Source organism: Carex rostrata, chromosome 4 (assembly GCF_964058835.1).
Source record: "Carex rostrata chromosome 4, lpCarRost1.2, whole genome shotgun sequence".
In the NCBI taxonomy this organism is placed as follows: Eukaryota; Viridiplantae; Streptophyta; class Magnoliopsida; order Poales; family Cyperaceae; genus Carex; species Carex rostrata.
The window spans coordinates 3,238,213-3,252,308 of record NC_135921.1 but is presented as its reverse complement, the minus strand read 5'-3'; the positions used below and the strand labels follow the sequence as shown (position 1 = coordinate 3,252,308).

Here is a 14,096-nt window from a genome sequence, read left to right as displayed (position 1 = left end):
TGTTTAAAATCTATTTAATAAGTTTTAAAGTTAATATCATACTCAAAAGTGCTTCAATTGATTTGATAAATCAATCATGCATGACTATATAATAATTCAGCGAGAAGTGAAAAATATTGTTTGGTATAGGCATATTTGATCACAAGAAAATTAGTACTGACAATAACCGATGCAGTACACATCAAATCAAAACTAATTAAAATGATATAAAATTGAACAAAAAGAAGTTAATTCCGACGTGCATATACAATAACCAAAATTTTGATAAAAATTCAAATTTTAGCACTTGCACAAATTCAGGTTGCACCAAATGTTTTTTTTTTCTGTTTGTTTTTGTTTATGTTGTTTTAGTTAGAATTATACGTTTTCATCTGTTTTTTTTATTTTATTTCTGTTATATTTGAAATTATATATTCGCATCTACTCGAACTTGATTTGAAAATATAATTCAAATTAAACACACAAGTTTAAGTGTTTAACAAATAAAAAATTGTACTAAATTTAAACTAAAAGTTACTACAAATTGTATAACAACATAACTAACAAATAAAACTTAAACAAATTACAACTTCAATTGAAAATTAGAATTTTGCTTATGATCATCAAAACATCTGCAAGATCTAAAATAAATAAAATCAGATCAAAACTAACCTAAAAAAAGTCTGTTCCAAATTTGTTTTTTAATAAATGGTGTGCACTGCGCAGACAGAATTTTGAATTATTAACTAAAAAAATTTCGAATACAGTCAATAACTCAATTGAAGAAATAAAAAAATTACACGAACTAAATCAATCTCTTACATGGCCTTGAATGAAAGGATTGGAATTTGGGCTCAAATAATCTGGCCCAACAAATGGCAGCCCAAAAAAGAAATAAAATACAAAGATAAAGAGCAAAGAAATCCATAATGGAAAGGAAATAAAAGACGAAAAAGGAAGAAACCCTAAAAATAAAGAAAAACCAAAGCAGCCGTCGTTGTCGGCTGCATTTAAATAGAGAAACATTCTTCTGCTATTCAAATCCCACCCCACCATCTGATCGAGAGATAGAGGGAGAGAGGAGGCAACGGAGAGCGGGTGCGTATAGAAGAAGAAAGAGAAGAAGAATAAGAGATAAAAGGAGGATTCGGAAGAGGTCCAGCGGTGTGCATAAGTGATTCTACTGTCTATGAGGTAAGTAATTAGAATTCTCTTTTCGTTTCTCTTTCACGATTTTTGGGATTTCTGTTTAAATGATTGTGTATGGTTTTGTTGAGACTTGAGGCAATCTGTGTAATAAAGTGAAAGCTGGTGACATTGATAAGTAGGTGGGATAACACTATGTGGTATAGGAATGGATTTTGTACTAGGTACTAGGTAGCGCTGGTATCTGTACTCGGTTAAATCCTTTGATTTGATACTAGGTATTTAACTCTTTTCATTACCCCAGCTGACACAATTGTAATTCTTGCCTTTGATGATGAAAACAGGAAGCTTGAGGTGTCGTGTTAAAAAAAAGATTTGAGAAATATTAACAATTCTATTATTAGTAGATTTGTTCATGATGCAATGCTTAGTTGAAGTACTGTTAAGAAGTTATTTTCCATTTTTACATCTTGCAAATATTTTCTACAAAAGTTACATCATTTTGCATCAGTATTGTATTAAATATGGTGAGAAAAGAGTTCAATTTCTAGTCCTTCTGATTGGCTACTACTCAAAAATAATATCGCTTTAGTTGTTTGCGAGAGTTTGTATTATTACCACAAGCACTTATTAGGATATATTACTTTGGTAATTTGATTCCCCTGGAGTTTGTTAATGATGATCATGATAAACCCCAAACAATCATAAATTTTAGAGTGATAACTATTGGAGAAACCATATCTATATATAAGGAAATCACACACCCACTTTTTGGTGCTATTCTAGAATATACTTCTTCAGAATTTTGATGAACATAAACTGTTGCATGTATAGAGAACTGAGTAAAAATTAACTCTTGTTTATTTAACACATCCAGTGCAATTTATAAGCTTGTTCACCTTTTTTCTATGCTTATAGTTAGGAGTAAGATTATGTTATTAATACCAGAATGCATGTTATGCCTAATTCATAGTTCCCTAAATATTATTAATATTGAAAAATACCATATATTATGAATAGTTTTGTGTACTAGGAATGTTATTTTCTATTGTATACCTCGCAAATATATTATGCGATAAATTTAGACATCTTGGAAATTTTATTTAGTATTTAGATAAGCATTACAAGGTTTAGTCCTTCTGAAGTGTCTTCCAGCATAATATCACCTCTGTTGTTTGCGAGAGTTTGTACTATTAGAGCGAACATTTCTTAGGATGTTGCTTTGGTCATTTCGTATTCATATAATTTTTTAAATGACAATCATAAACCACAGGTAAATATGAATTTATAAAATGATAACCTTTCAAAGAATCATATTTCTAGACAAGGAAAAACAGACTCTACTTTTGGTGCTATATATTGTTTCTTTATCTAAACATACTTAAGAATGTTGACGAATGTAAACTATTGCATGTATAGAAAAATGAATGACAAATGAGATCTTATTCATCTAACAATTCCAGTGCAATTCTTCTATCTTTTTATTTTATTTTTTAAAAATGATGCAAAAGTTCAAATTTTTAGATGAATGCATGTTGTGATCATCCCCATAGTTCTCAGTATTCCTTCTTTGAAAATCCTTGATTGAATCCCAATAATATGAGCAAAATTTTAGTTTGATGATATCAGTCTCCAAATTAGCTTATCAACTAATAATGTCTGGTTGGCATACATTTTAATTGATTTTTTCAGCCCTTGTCACAATTGTTGTTCTTAATATGTTCTAAACTTTCTTTTAATTCTTTTAATGTAGATACTCATGAGGCTGCTTCATTAGTCATGAAGGATAGAAGTCACCTCATATTCAGCACGAGTGGTTTAGGAAAGGAGGCCTTGCCTATGTCTAGTGCATGTATGTGTTTTTTATTTGTTATTTCAATGCATTAACTATACTTTCATTTTATTTTTTTTTACGCGAAACATACTTTAAATGCTGAAAGTTATTTTTCAGAAGGATGGTTACCATGTTTGGTTATCTCATTACAATAAGCCAATGAGATATTGTAAATTATTATGTGGTTGCTATGATGAGTCTTTGATTTGAAATCCAAATCCACCTTATCATAAAAAGGATTCAAAGTAATGCCATTAAATATTAAATATTATCAACTTGATTATAATGTTGATAGAAAATAACACAATGACCATATTTTAATTGGAAAGATTGATAGAGATAAATATGTATACAGATGCCCTAAATGTGAAATTTTGGAAAATAACATATTTTACCCAAGTATATTTCTATAAACAAGTTGACAACACACTATAATGGACATTTTATTTTTCTTTGAACTTTTTTCATTGCAGGCATTGCATCTTTGATAAAAGCTGCAGGGATAGGAAAAATGTCACAATGGCTAATTCAGATGTACGTATTCTTTACTCATTATTTCACTTAATTCTTATTTCAATTCTCGATGATGCATGTGTATTCTTTTGGTATTGTGTTGCTAATCAATGACGAATGAGACCGTTTTTGTTAAATTATCAGAAAAAAGTTGGTTCTTGAGTGCTGGTAATATAATAGTGGGCATGAACAAACAAAATAAAATTCTTCCAGATATTTGGTGGAAATTTTACAAAATGCCGTCCTTTTTAAAATATCAAAAACAAAATATTCTTCCTTCAAAATTTATTAACAAAATACCATTCTATGAAACAGGGGTGAAAGGATTTACCCATGGTGCTTGTGACTTGAAGGACACTTATTCCTGATGAAAGGAACTGGAGAGATCGGGCAACATGTGCTGACTTGGCGCAGGGCCAACGCTGGAATAGATCCTGATTTATGGATGATCAGAAGACAATTAAATTGGATCTTACCTAAAGCACACAACTTGTATTTATGAATAAGAATTATTTTGATGTAATTATACTTTCTTTTTTTTTGGTTTCTGTAATTATACTTTTATATATGAGAAAAAACAGTGTTAGGTTGATGAGATTAGACAAGCTGTCAGAGGGTATGAATAAATATTAATGCTAAAATTCTAAGCTAGATTATTGTTTTCTTTTTCTATATGGTAATTTATTTCGATGAGTAAAAATGATAAACTATGTTACTAAGGTAGTTTCATTAAGAAAGCTAATATTTAAAGCAACAAATAATGGAATATGCCAAAGGCCATTCCAATAAAAAAAATGGTTATGGTGAAAGAATTCTTCTACTAAACCAATATAGACGGCTAATTATCCACCCCAATTAGACATAGGTCATGAACGGTTATTCCCCACGACCCCGCCCCTATTAAAAAGAGAAACAAAACAAAACAAAGAAAACAGTTAGAAGAAGAGAGACATTTCAAAAGAGTAATAAAGTCATTGTATTGTTGAAAATAGATCAAATCTCAGTAACTTTGGAAGAAAATAAAATGTTAGGCAGCTACCAATTCTATCAACGCAGATACATTTACGCACAACGCCGCTATTTAGCAACAGAAAGCACAAAATAATTAGAAGAAAAAATTAAATGCAGACTATCAGTTATTTCAAAAAAGAGAATTAAATGCAGATTGCTGAAAATAGCAAATCATGAACCTGTAAAACTAACAAACTAGATGCAGCCATAGTGACAAATGAATTATTTGGGTTCAGTTCGGTGAGATAAAAAATTACCGAGATTTTTAAAAATACCATATTACCAAAAATGATAAACCAAAAGACCATTATAGTGTGAAATATCGAAAAATAACATGGCCCCAAAATGCGGCCACCTTTATAGTGGCCGCATCTAGGGGATGCGGCCACCTTTTTTTTTTTTTAAACATGTTAAACTGCTCAATGAGAAGGCAAAAAAAAAAAAAAAGTGGCCGCATTTTGGGGATGCGGCCATGCTATTTTTTGATATTTCACAACATTATGGTCTTTTGGTTTATCATTTTTGAAAATATGGTATTTTTAAAAATTTCGGCAAAAATTATTGACTCGGGAATAATTCGGAATTATCCGGACAAGAAATCTCAGTTCTGCAAGAGAGCAATATATATATATATATAGAGATGGGCTATGGTGCATTGCAATGCATGAACCCTCTTATGCATTGCACTATAAATCATGGATTTAAAGTCCAAATGACCAATCCGAACCGTTCATCTTGTTCTTCATATTAATGTGCTTGGGGACCAAATTTTACATTTTTTGGAATTTTTTTACTATTTATTAAGCAATTTTGAAAGTCGCTGATCTGATGGTACAGAAAATTTTACTGTTCACAGCAAAACAGCAATTTTAAAAAATGCTTAATAAATAGTAAACAAATTCCAAAAAATGTAAAATTTGGTCTCCAAGCACATTTCAATATGGATTAAACATCTAACGGTTCGGATCGGTCGTTTGGACTTTAAATCCGTGATTATAGTGCAATGCATAAGGGGGTTCATGCATTGCAATGCACCATAGCCCATCTATATATATATATATATATATATATATATATATATAATGGGAAAAATTCGCGAATAATTCGTAAAATTAAGAAAAAATTCATAAAATTTGCGAATTATTCGGGTTTAATTCGGTCAAAGTTTGGTCAACCGAATAATTCGGCGTTTGGTTCGACTTCACCAAAAAATAAATTATTTAGGTATAATTCAGATATAATATGTAAATCTTGTCACTATGGATGCAGCTATGGACTATAGAATTCGTATCATGACCTAAATATTTCAAAATATAAAATCAAAAGTCAAATGCGAACTATTATTTTTTTTAAGATAGATGATATATATTTTTTCATATATAACCATCCTTTTTTCCCAATTTTATTTTATTTTTTCGATTTTTCATGTTAATATATATATGGCGTCCCACTTTTTAAAAAAAAAAAATTATTCGGGGCCTCCATATGATATGATGTCTCTAGAACATTTTATTTTTTTAGATAGAGGTCACTGTATGGTATGGCGTCCCAGCGGGATGCCATATCAAACACATGCCTTTTCATTTTTAAAATTTGTCCATATCCTTTTCTATTTTTTAATTTTTTTCTTTTTCTATTTACCATGAATAAAAATGTCGACAGTTCAACACTACACAAACAAGGCATATGTTAACACAGACAAGGTTTAAGTCAACACAAGTTAGTAAGTCTACCCAATTTGCACCCAAATTGTACTAGATATGTACACTAAAAAATGCTTTTGATAGTAGAAAACACACACACACATATATATATAAATAGCCATTTTAACCATACGAATTTAAAATAAAAATTAGCAACATGTTATTCGGCTAACTAGTTTTAACATAATTTTCATGATTTTGTGTTGTAATTAAACCGTGTAGAGAATTTATTCATCAACAAAAAAAAAAAAAAATAGACAAAAAAAAATACACAGTGCATAAAGAAATTTGAAAAAAAAAAAAGCAATAGCCTTCTTTTTTTCCCTTATTTTTTATTTTTCTAAGCAAGCCCTTTTTCTTTATTCAACTGTGCTTTATTAGACTTCTTTTTTGAAAACTTGATAGTAGCTATCAAGATTCGTGAGGGGGAATCGAATTCTCGACCTTTGGGTATAACAATTATAGAATATTTTTCTAGCCAATTGTGCTACCTCCCCTTTCGTGCCTTATTAGACTTCAGCGCTAGGTTTTAACATAATGATTTTGACACTTGAAATTGCAGCAATGGGCCTGAGAGCCTAAGGTTTTATTTCTCTTTTTCTAGTAAACTAGAAAACGAAGAAAAGTATGAGGAGAGGTAAATAACTAAATATTATGCGACATAACTTCAATTTTAAAGAATGATACCATCATATATACAAATAATTAAGGTTAAAAAATTGTACAAAGTTTGACAAAACATAATTAATTTTTAAAACACAATTCTCTAGCAATCAAATTAATAAATGGCAGCAATTCATTACATAGTTTTATTAATAATTACATCTATCTACCAATCACATGACATCGACAGAACTTTACATGCCAAGTATGTAGTTTTCTTACATAAAAACTGAATCAATATACACAGAGAGACAAATGAATTAATGAATGAAACTTCAGCATAATTATTAAACAGTAAAACAACTGAAAAGTTATATATAAGATAGAATTCTTCATCTTTCTCATTCCTTTGGCATCTTCAGAAGCCTCATGCGCCGCTCATCAGAGAGTATCTTGGCAAACCGAATCAATTCTTCTTCATTTGTTCCACCATTCAGCACAGGTTCAATATTTCCGTTCTCCAAGTTCACTCTAGACACCGGCTTTTTAAGAAGCTCATTTCCAATTTGGACTAGTTTTAGCAAGTTCTCATTCGACGAATTGTCCAACGATGCGGCGGTGCCCTCTAAGGAATCATCCTACAGTAACACAATACTGAATAAATTAATATTGGTACGTGCTTCAAACAAACTAATTATTTAGAAAATAATCAAATATCACCAATTATCATGCTAATTTTCTACCTGTATGCGTAAGTAGTTCTTCTCGCAATGCAACGCTTGGAAAAGAACGGATGCATGGATATCAACCAGATCAGCACTTGCTTGGCTAAAACAATCGATTAGGGGGTTGGAACCTTTATAGGTTAGCCAACTAAGCAGACCCCACTTGGCTGCTGCCTCTGCTTTGTACTTCTGTTCCTGTTTTGCTGATCCAGTTCCAAGTGAGATGAGAAGGAACTTTCCATAATCCACTGGTTTGACAGGGAAATAATCACCTCTTTGTATCACAATCTCCTTTGTCACATGATTGACAGCAAGAAGTGTCTGATATGTCACGAAAAAAGTTTAGAAGAAATATCAATCATATCAACTTCAGAGTTCAGACTGTAAGAATGCTTCTAACTATTGCAGCCAAAAGCGGTTTATACATAAAAGAGATCAAACTGTAAGAATGCTGTTTGTTATTTTGTTGCATTTATTTATGAAAGATATATTTGTACCGGATTATTTGCTGCAACACCTCCATCAACAAGATTGAAGCTCCGTGTTTTGCCGAGACGATCTTTAGTTGTGAAATGATGTGCCGGAAGATATGTTGGAGCAGCAGAAGTGCTGATACATACATCCGATAGTAGAGCATCCTTTGATGCATCCGTCTTTGCCTACAGGTTTTTAAGCTCATATGTAAATTTTAGTTGACATTGTAAATTTGACAATTTTAATTTTGTGGAAAGCAAATCGGTTGTTCCATTTTAAAATAAACAAAGCTCGAAATACATAAAATAAGATTTATAAGCGATATGTTTATATGTACCTCGTTCGTAGAGAAGATGGTTGGTTGGAGAAAATTAATGTCGAATGTCGGAACGACCACTTCTGTGACTGTCTCATGAAGCCTTGTTTCCCCGAGCAGTTCCCGAATCTTGCTTTGAAGGTATTTACCTGTGTATCTCGGACCAAAAATACTCGCTAGCAAGCCAATATTTCCATTCCTACGTACGTACAATAAAAGTTGCTCTCTATTATCTATATTGGAATATTTTACATATATTCCACAAAGCATATATACATTTACAAAGTAGATTATTGCTGAAAGAGTAAAGACAAGTCAGTAAGGCATACCTATTAGAAGGGAAAATCTTTGGGACGTTATCATTGTAGAAGCTTATAATATCTTTAGCTGAGAAGAGAGGTCGTTTTTGCTTGTTAGGAGCAGCAAGCATGGTTGCCACTAAACCTCCGGTACTAGTTCCTGAAATCACATCAAAGTAATCTGCAATTCTTGCATCTTCTCCATCAAGCTCCTACAATATTTACATGTACAACAACTAATTATGACCAAGCTAGTTTTCCTTAAATATAATTATGATACTAATTATTTCCATATTTATGAATAAATCTATATATGAACTCACAACACAAATTTGGGGATATATTATATTTAATCAGTAAATAATAAAATGATAACTCACTTGTAGCTTAGATTCGAGGAATGAAAGGATGGTCGCCGGGATGAGTCCCCTAACACCACCACCATCGATGCTTAGTATCGTCACTATGTTGCCTAATGAAGGTGGCGATTTTGGTGTAGCCGGAGTACTGTTATTTAGCACTGTTCTTGACGGAAGGCTTACTCCTAGAGAACTCATTAGAGAAGATTGTCTTACTTCGGTTTGGATGTCTTGCTAGAGAAAAGTTGACAAGTGTTGTATCTAGCAAGATTATATATATTTAGATCTTGAAGCTTATAATACTTGTACAATTTCCTTGGCTTTATTTGCTTAGTTGTGTAGTGTGGGAAGAGAGGTGTGCTTTCATGTATTATATAGACAAGAGAGAGGAGGTACAATCGTACAAGTAGGTCAAATTTAAGATTAAATTGTAGTAAGGATCCATTGTGTAAAGCTGTAGATATTTGAAAAAAAATTCCAATGATAAGAAATTAAGAAGGCGCCAATGCCACGCGACAAAACAAAACTTTTTATTTAGGGTCAAGTCACGTTGAAGATAAGATCACATCATCAAAACACGTGTAGATTTTCCAAAAAATAAAATGAAAAAGGACCGGGCTTCGTTTCTTCGTGTGTGAGCCGCGCGTGAACCATCGGCTCTGCTCTGCATTAGCAGTTGTGGACCGCGCCAACACCCAGTGATGAATCCTTCATATTGTCAAGACCGGTGTACACATCGCAATTTTAGACCGAGGGTCCAAGGCCCATCGAACTTTGTGAACCACCGCCTAGACCGGTGCGAGGAACTCTTCATTGTCTACTTGTGCACGGCACCAAATGTTTAATGATTCTCTCATTTTATCTAGTAAATTCAATTTTGCTAATTCGGGAATTGGGAAGCGTATCTTCCGCGGAGTCAATTTTTGGGAAGTTATGTAGAGTTTTTAATTTGATCCGTTCATTTCAGATCGGATGGATCAGATCAGATCTTGAAAATTTTAAGAATATATATATTTTTTAATTTGGATAAGATTCGACCTGATCCGTCCGATTCGAAACGAACGGACCAGATTAAAAGCTCCGCACAGCTCCACAAAAATTGGCTCCGCAGAGGATACACTTCCTCGGAAATTGATCGTGTCATTTTGACCAATCAGTTGATAAGGAATTCAATAGTCAAAACTCCACAAGCTTGAGACTTCAAAGTTTTAAAGGCGCACGTGCTTTAGCAAGTATGGTGACCCAGTGATGATTTTGGTGGATATTGTTCAAGTAATGAATATTTAATTCACTTGTCCAAACTTATGGTACAAGGTTAATCAAGTTGATATTTGAATTTTTTTGTGATAAGATGAGAAAGTTCAAATACTGCTCAAATATTTTGCTTAGTCAGATCAAAAATAGTGTACGGATGAAGTATATAATTTTCAGTTTGATTTGACTAATATTATATCAAGGTCCAGAAGCAACTGACTTCAACGGAAGGCTCTTCACGTGTGAAAATAATTTATATTTTAAAAATATTTTTTTGTAGTCGATTTCTCTTTGCAATAAACAATTCACAAAACAATAAAAGATCAATCCAACAAACCATTTATGTTATGAAATAAGCTATTACGTACAAATAAATTATCAAATAAACCGGAAAAAATATTATCGTTCGATTTACAGAAATAATTGATTGTGGTCAAGATATGACTTTTTACAAAACTAATAGATGTACCTTAAATTTTATTGCTTTTTAGAATTGCACTTTATTAATTGTATATTACAGAAATAAATCAATAATTGATTATGGTCCTGAATTGCAATTCTTTAAAATACGGATCGAGGTTCTCTTGCAGAAGTTGGATGTTTGACAATGCAGTCTAGAGTTGCTTATGAGTCGAGTTGAGTTTGAGTTACTATTTCAGTTCCGAGTCAGAAACTTTAATTTGGAATCAACTCGAGCAACTTGAGTCGAGGCAAGTCGACTCGTGACTCATAATATAATACATAGTGAGACAATCTAATTTAATTCTAACAAAATTAATATTACATAGTTTACCAAAATAATATATAATGAGACAATAGCTAATACATAATTAAAATTTTTGAAAATATCAAAATAGTACATCCTCTACTACTAATAGCACACATATTTTTTTGGCATCCAACCTTCTATCTGTCCAGACAAGATCTGAGCCACTCATCAAAAATATATTTCAATATCAGCCATTAACTATTAATTTCAATTTTATGTATCTATTTCATGTTGTCAATCGTGTAGAAACTTAAATTCAGAAAGAAATGTATCCGGTTCGATACAAAACAGGATCTCAACGCCACATATTTTTTTTACTTTATCTTTGTTGCTGTGCGCGGAACGCGCTTTCCTTCTTCTCGATGCAGAGAGGATGTTTTTTTTTTTCTTTTTTCTCTCCTTCCCCACGCGGTCTCCTTCTTTTTCTCATTTCTCCTTCCCAATGCCATCGACTCTCTTACTGACTCTTCTCACCTAGCTCGCGACGAAGCAACATCAATAAAAGGCTGAAGGTGACCTCCGTGGTGGTACTCCGTGCCGCGCCTCTCACGTCTCTCTCTCTCTCTAGCTTCGAAATCAGTAGCATGACTGAGAGTTTACCGACATTTTTAATAATACCCAATTAGCAAAATATTTTAATAATAATAACCATGGTTTAGGACGATTTTTAAACAGAATTTTTTATTAATAGAAAATAAATAAATAAAATATCGAAATAGGGGATAGCTTTTGTTTTTTGTCAAGAAATAAGTAGACCGGGTCAGTTTATCCCGTCCAACGGACAGGTCTAATTATCCCATCCGGCTTAATTTAGTTAACAAACAAATTAATCAAACTCAGCGGAGAGAAAAGAAAAAAAAAAGAAAAAAGAAAAAGAAAAAACCGGACGGTATAATCTGACCCTTCCGGAATAAAAAATATATATACATACATACATATATATAGAGTGTGACTAATATGCATTCGGTAGCACTTCGGCCGAAGTGCTACCAATTCATTTTTCAATTTTTAAAATTCAAATGATCGATCCAAACCGTTAGATGTCATCTCCATATTAAAATGTGCTTGGAGACCAAATTTTATATTTTTTCGAATTTTTTTACTATTTATTAAGCCACTTTGAAAATCGCTGATCCAACGGTGGCTTACCAAACAGTAAAAATCAGAAGCTACCGTTGGATCAGCGATTTTCAAAGTGGCTTAATAAATAGTAAAAAATTCCAAAAAAAAATGTAAAATTTGGTCTCCAAGCACATTTTAATATGGAGATGACATCTAACGGTTTGGATCGATCATTTGGACTTTAAAAATCGAAAAATGAATCGGTAGCACTTCGGCCGAAGTGCTACCGAATGCATATTAGTCACACTCCATATATATATATATATATATATATATGGAAATACATACATATAGAGTACGGCTAACGCGCTTCCTCTAGCATATGGGCCGAAATGCTTCCGGTGGAAATTTGAAATTTCAAAATCCAAAAAGTCGATCTGAACCGTTCATCTTCTTCTTCATATTAATATCTGCTTGGAGACCAAATTTTACATTTTTCTGAAATTTTTTACTATTTATTAAGCCATTTTGAAAATCGCTGATCCAACGGTGGCTTACCAAACAGTAAAAATCAGAAGCTACCGTTGGATCAGCGATTTTCAAAATGGCTTAATAAATAGTAAACAATTTCAGAAAAATGTAAAATTTGGTCTCCAAGCAGATATTAATATGGAGAAGAAGATGAACGGTTCAGATCGACTTTTTGGATTTTGAAATTTTAAATTTCCACCGGAAGCATTTCGGCCCATATGCTAGAGGAAGCGCGTTAGCCGTACTCCATACATATATATATATATATATGGAAATACATACATATATATATATATATAGGCTGTGGCTAATTTGCTGCCGGCGATGCTGCCACTGTTTTTTCTATTTTTTGATGTTCAAACGACAAATCTAAACCGTTAGATGTTTAATCTATATTATAATCTACTTGGAGACCAAATTTTACATTTTTTGGAATTTTTTTACTATATATTAAGCTGGTTTGAAAACCGCTGATTTCAATGCTGCAGAAATTTACTGAAATCAGCGGTTTTCAAACCAGCTTAATATATAGTAAAAAAATTCCAAAAAATGTAAAATTTTGTCTCCAAGTAGATTATAATATAGATTAAACATCTAACGGTTTGGATTTGTTGTTTGGACATCACACGGCTAAATATAGCCCCGGCAGCACCTCTGTCGAAATGCTGCCAGCAGCAATTTAGACAGACCCTATATATATATATATATATATATATAGAGATGGGCTATGGTGCATTGCAATGCATGAACCCCCTCATGCATTGCACTATAAATTATGGATTTAAAGTCCAAACGACCGATCTGAACCGTTCATCTTGTTTTTCATATTAATATGTGCTCGGGGACCAAATTTTACATTTTTTGGAATTTTTTTACTATTTATTAAGCAATTTTTAAAGTCGCTGATCTGATGGTCCAGAAAATTTTACTGTTTTTTACTGTTCACAGCAAAACAGCAATTTTCAAAAATACTTAATAAATAGTAAAAAAATTCCAAAAAATGTAAAATTTGGTTTCCAACCACATTTCAATATGGATTAAATATTTAACGGTTCGGATCGGTCGTTTAGACTTTAAATATGTGATTTATAGTGCAATGCATAAGGGGGTCCATGCATTGCAATGCACCATAGCCCATCTCTATATATATATATTTATGTATGTATGTATGTGTATATATATATATATATATATATATATATATGTATGTATGTGTATATATATATATATATATATATATATATGGAACGGTATGCTTACATATAATCATCTGGTCAATAATTCATCTAAAACCGTGGAAAAATACTTATTTATTTATTTATTTAAAAGCTATCTCCTATTTTCATATTTTATTTATTTATTTTCTATTAATAAAAATTTCGGAAAAATACCCAAATCGTGAAATTTTTTCATTGCTTGGAATTTTAATTACAAACCGTGGAAAAATTTCACGGTTCCAAATTTTTTTTTTTTAAAAGCAGAATTTTTTATTTTTTGTATTGAAATATTATAAATGTT

General features: G+C 31.9%; 1 protein-coding gene and 1 long non-coding RNA gene across 2 annotated transcripts; one reads left to right on the top strand and one right to left on the bottom strand.

Annotated features, from left to right (window-relative positions):
• Positions 1-948: 948 nt before the first annotated feature.
• On the top strand, positions 949-4,064 carry LOC144552879 (uncharacterized). The gene is made up of 4 exons (XR_013511258.1): positions 949-1,173; positions 2,879-2,977; positions 3,433-3,493; positions 3,788-4,064. It is a non-coding gene; the product is annotated as an uncharacterized LOC144552879 (long non-coding RNA).
• A 2,917-nt stretch (positions 4,065-6,981) lies between these two features.
• On the bottom strand, positions 6,982-9,160 carry LOC144552494 (patatin-like protein 2). Its single transcript, XM_078300474.1, has 6 exons — positions 8,984-9,160; positions 8,634-8,815; positions 8,326-8,503; positions 8,012-8,173; positions 7,533-7,835; positions 6,982-7,427 (listed from the first exon to the last, which is right to left on the bottom strand). Exons 1-6 carry the CDS (start codon positions 9,158-9,160, stop codon positions 7,191-7,193), a joined length of 1,239 nt encoding a protein of 412 aa, XP_078156600.1. The 3' UTR covers positions 6,982-7,190.
• Positions 9,161-14,096: the final 4,936 nt, after the last annotated feature.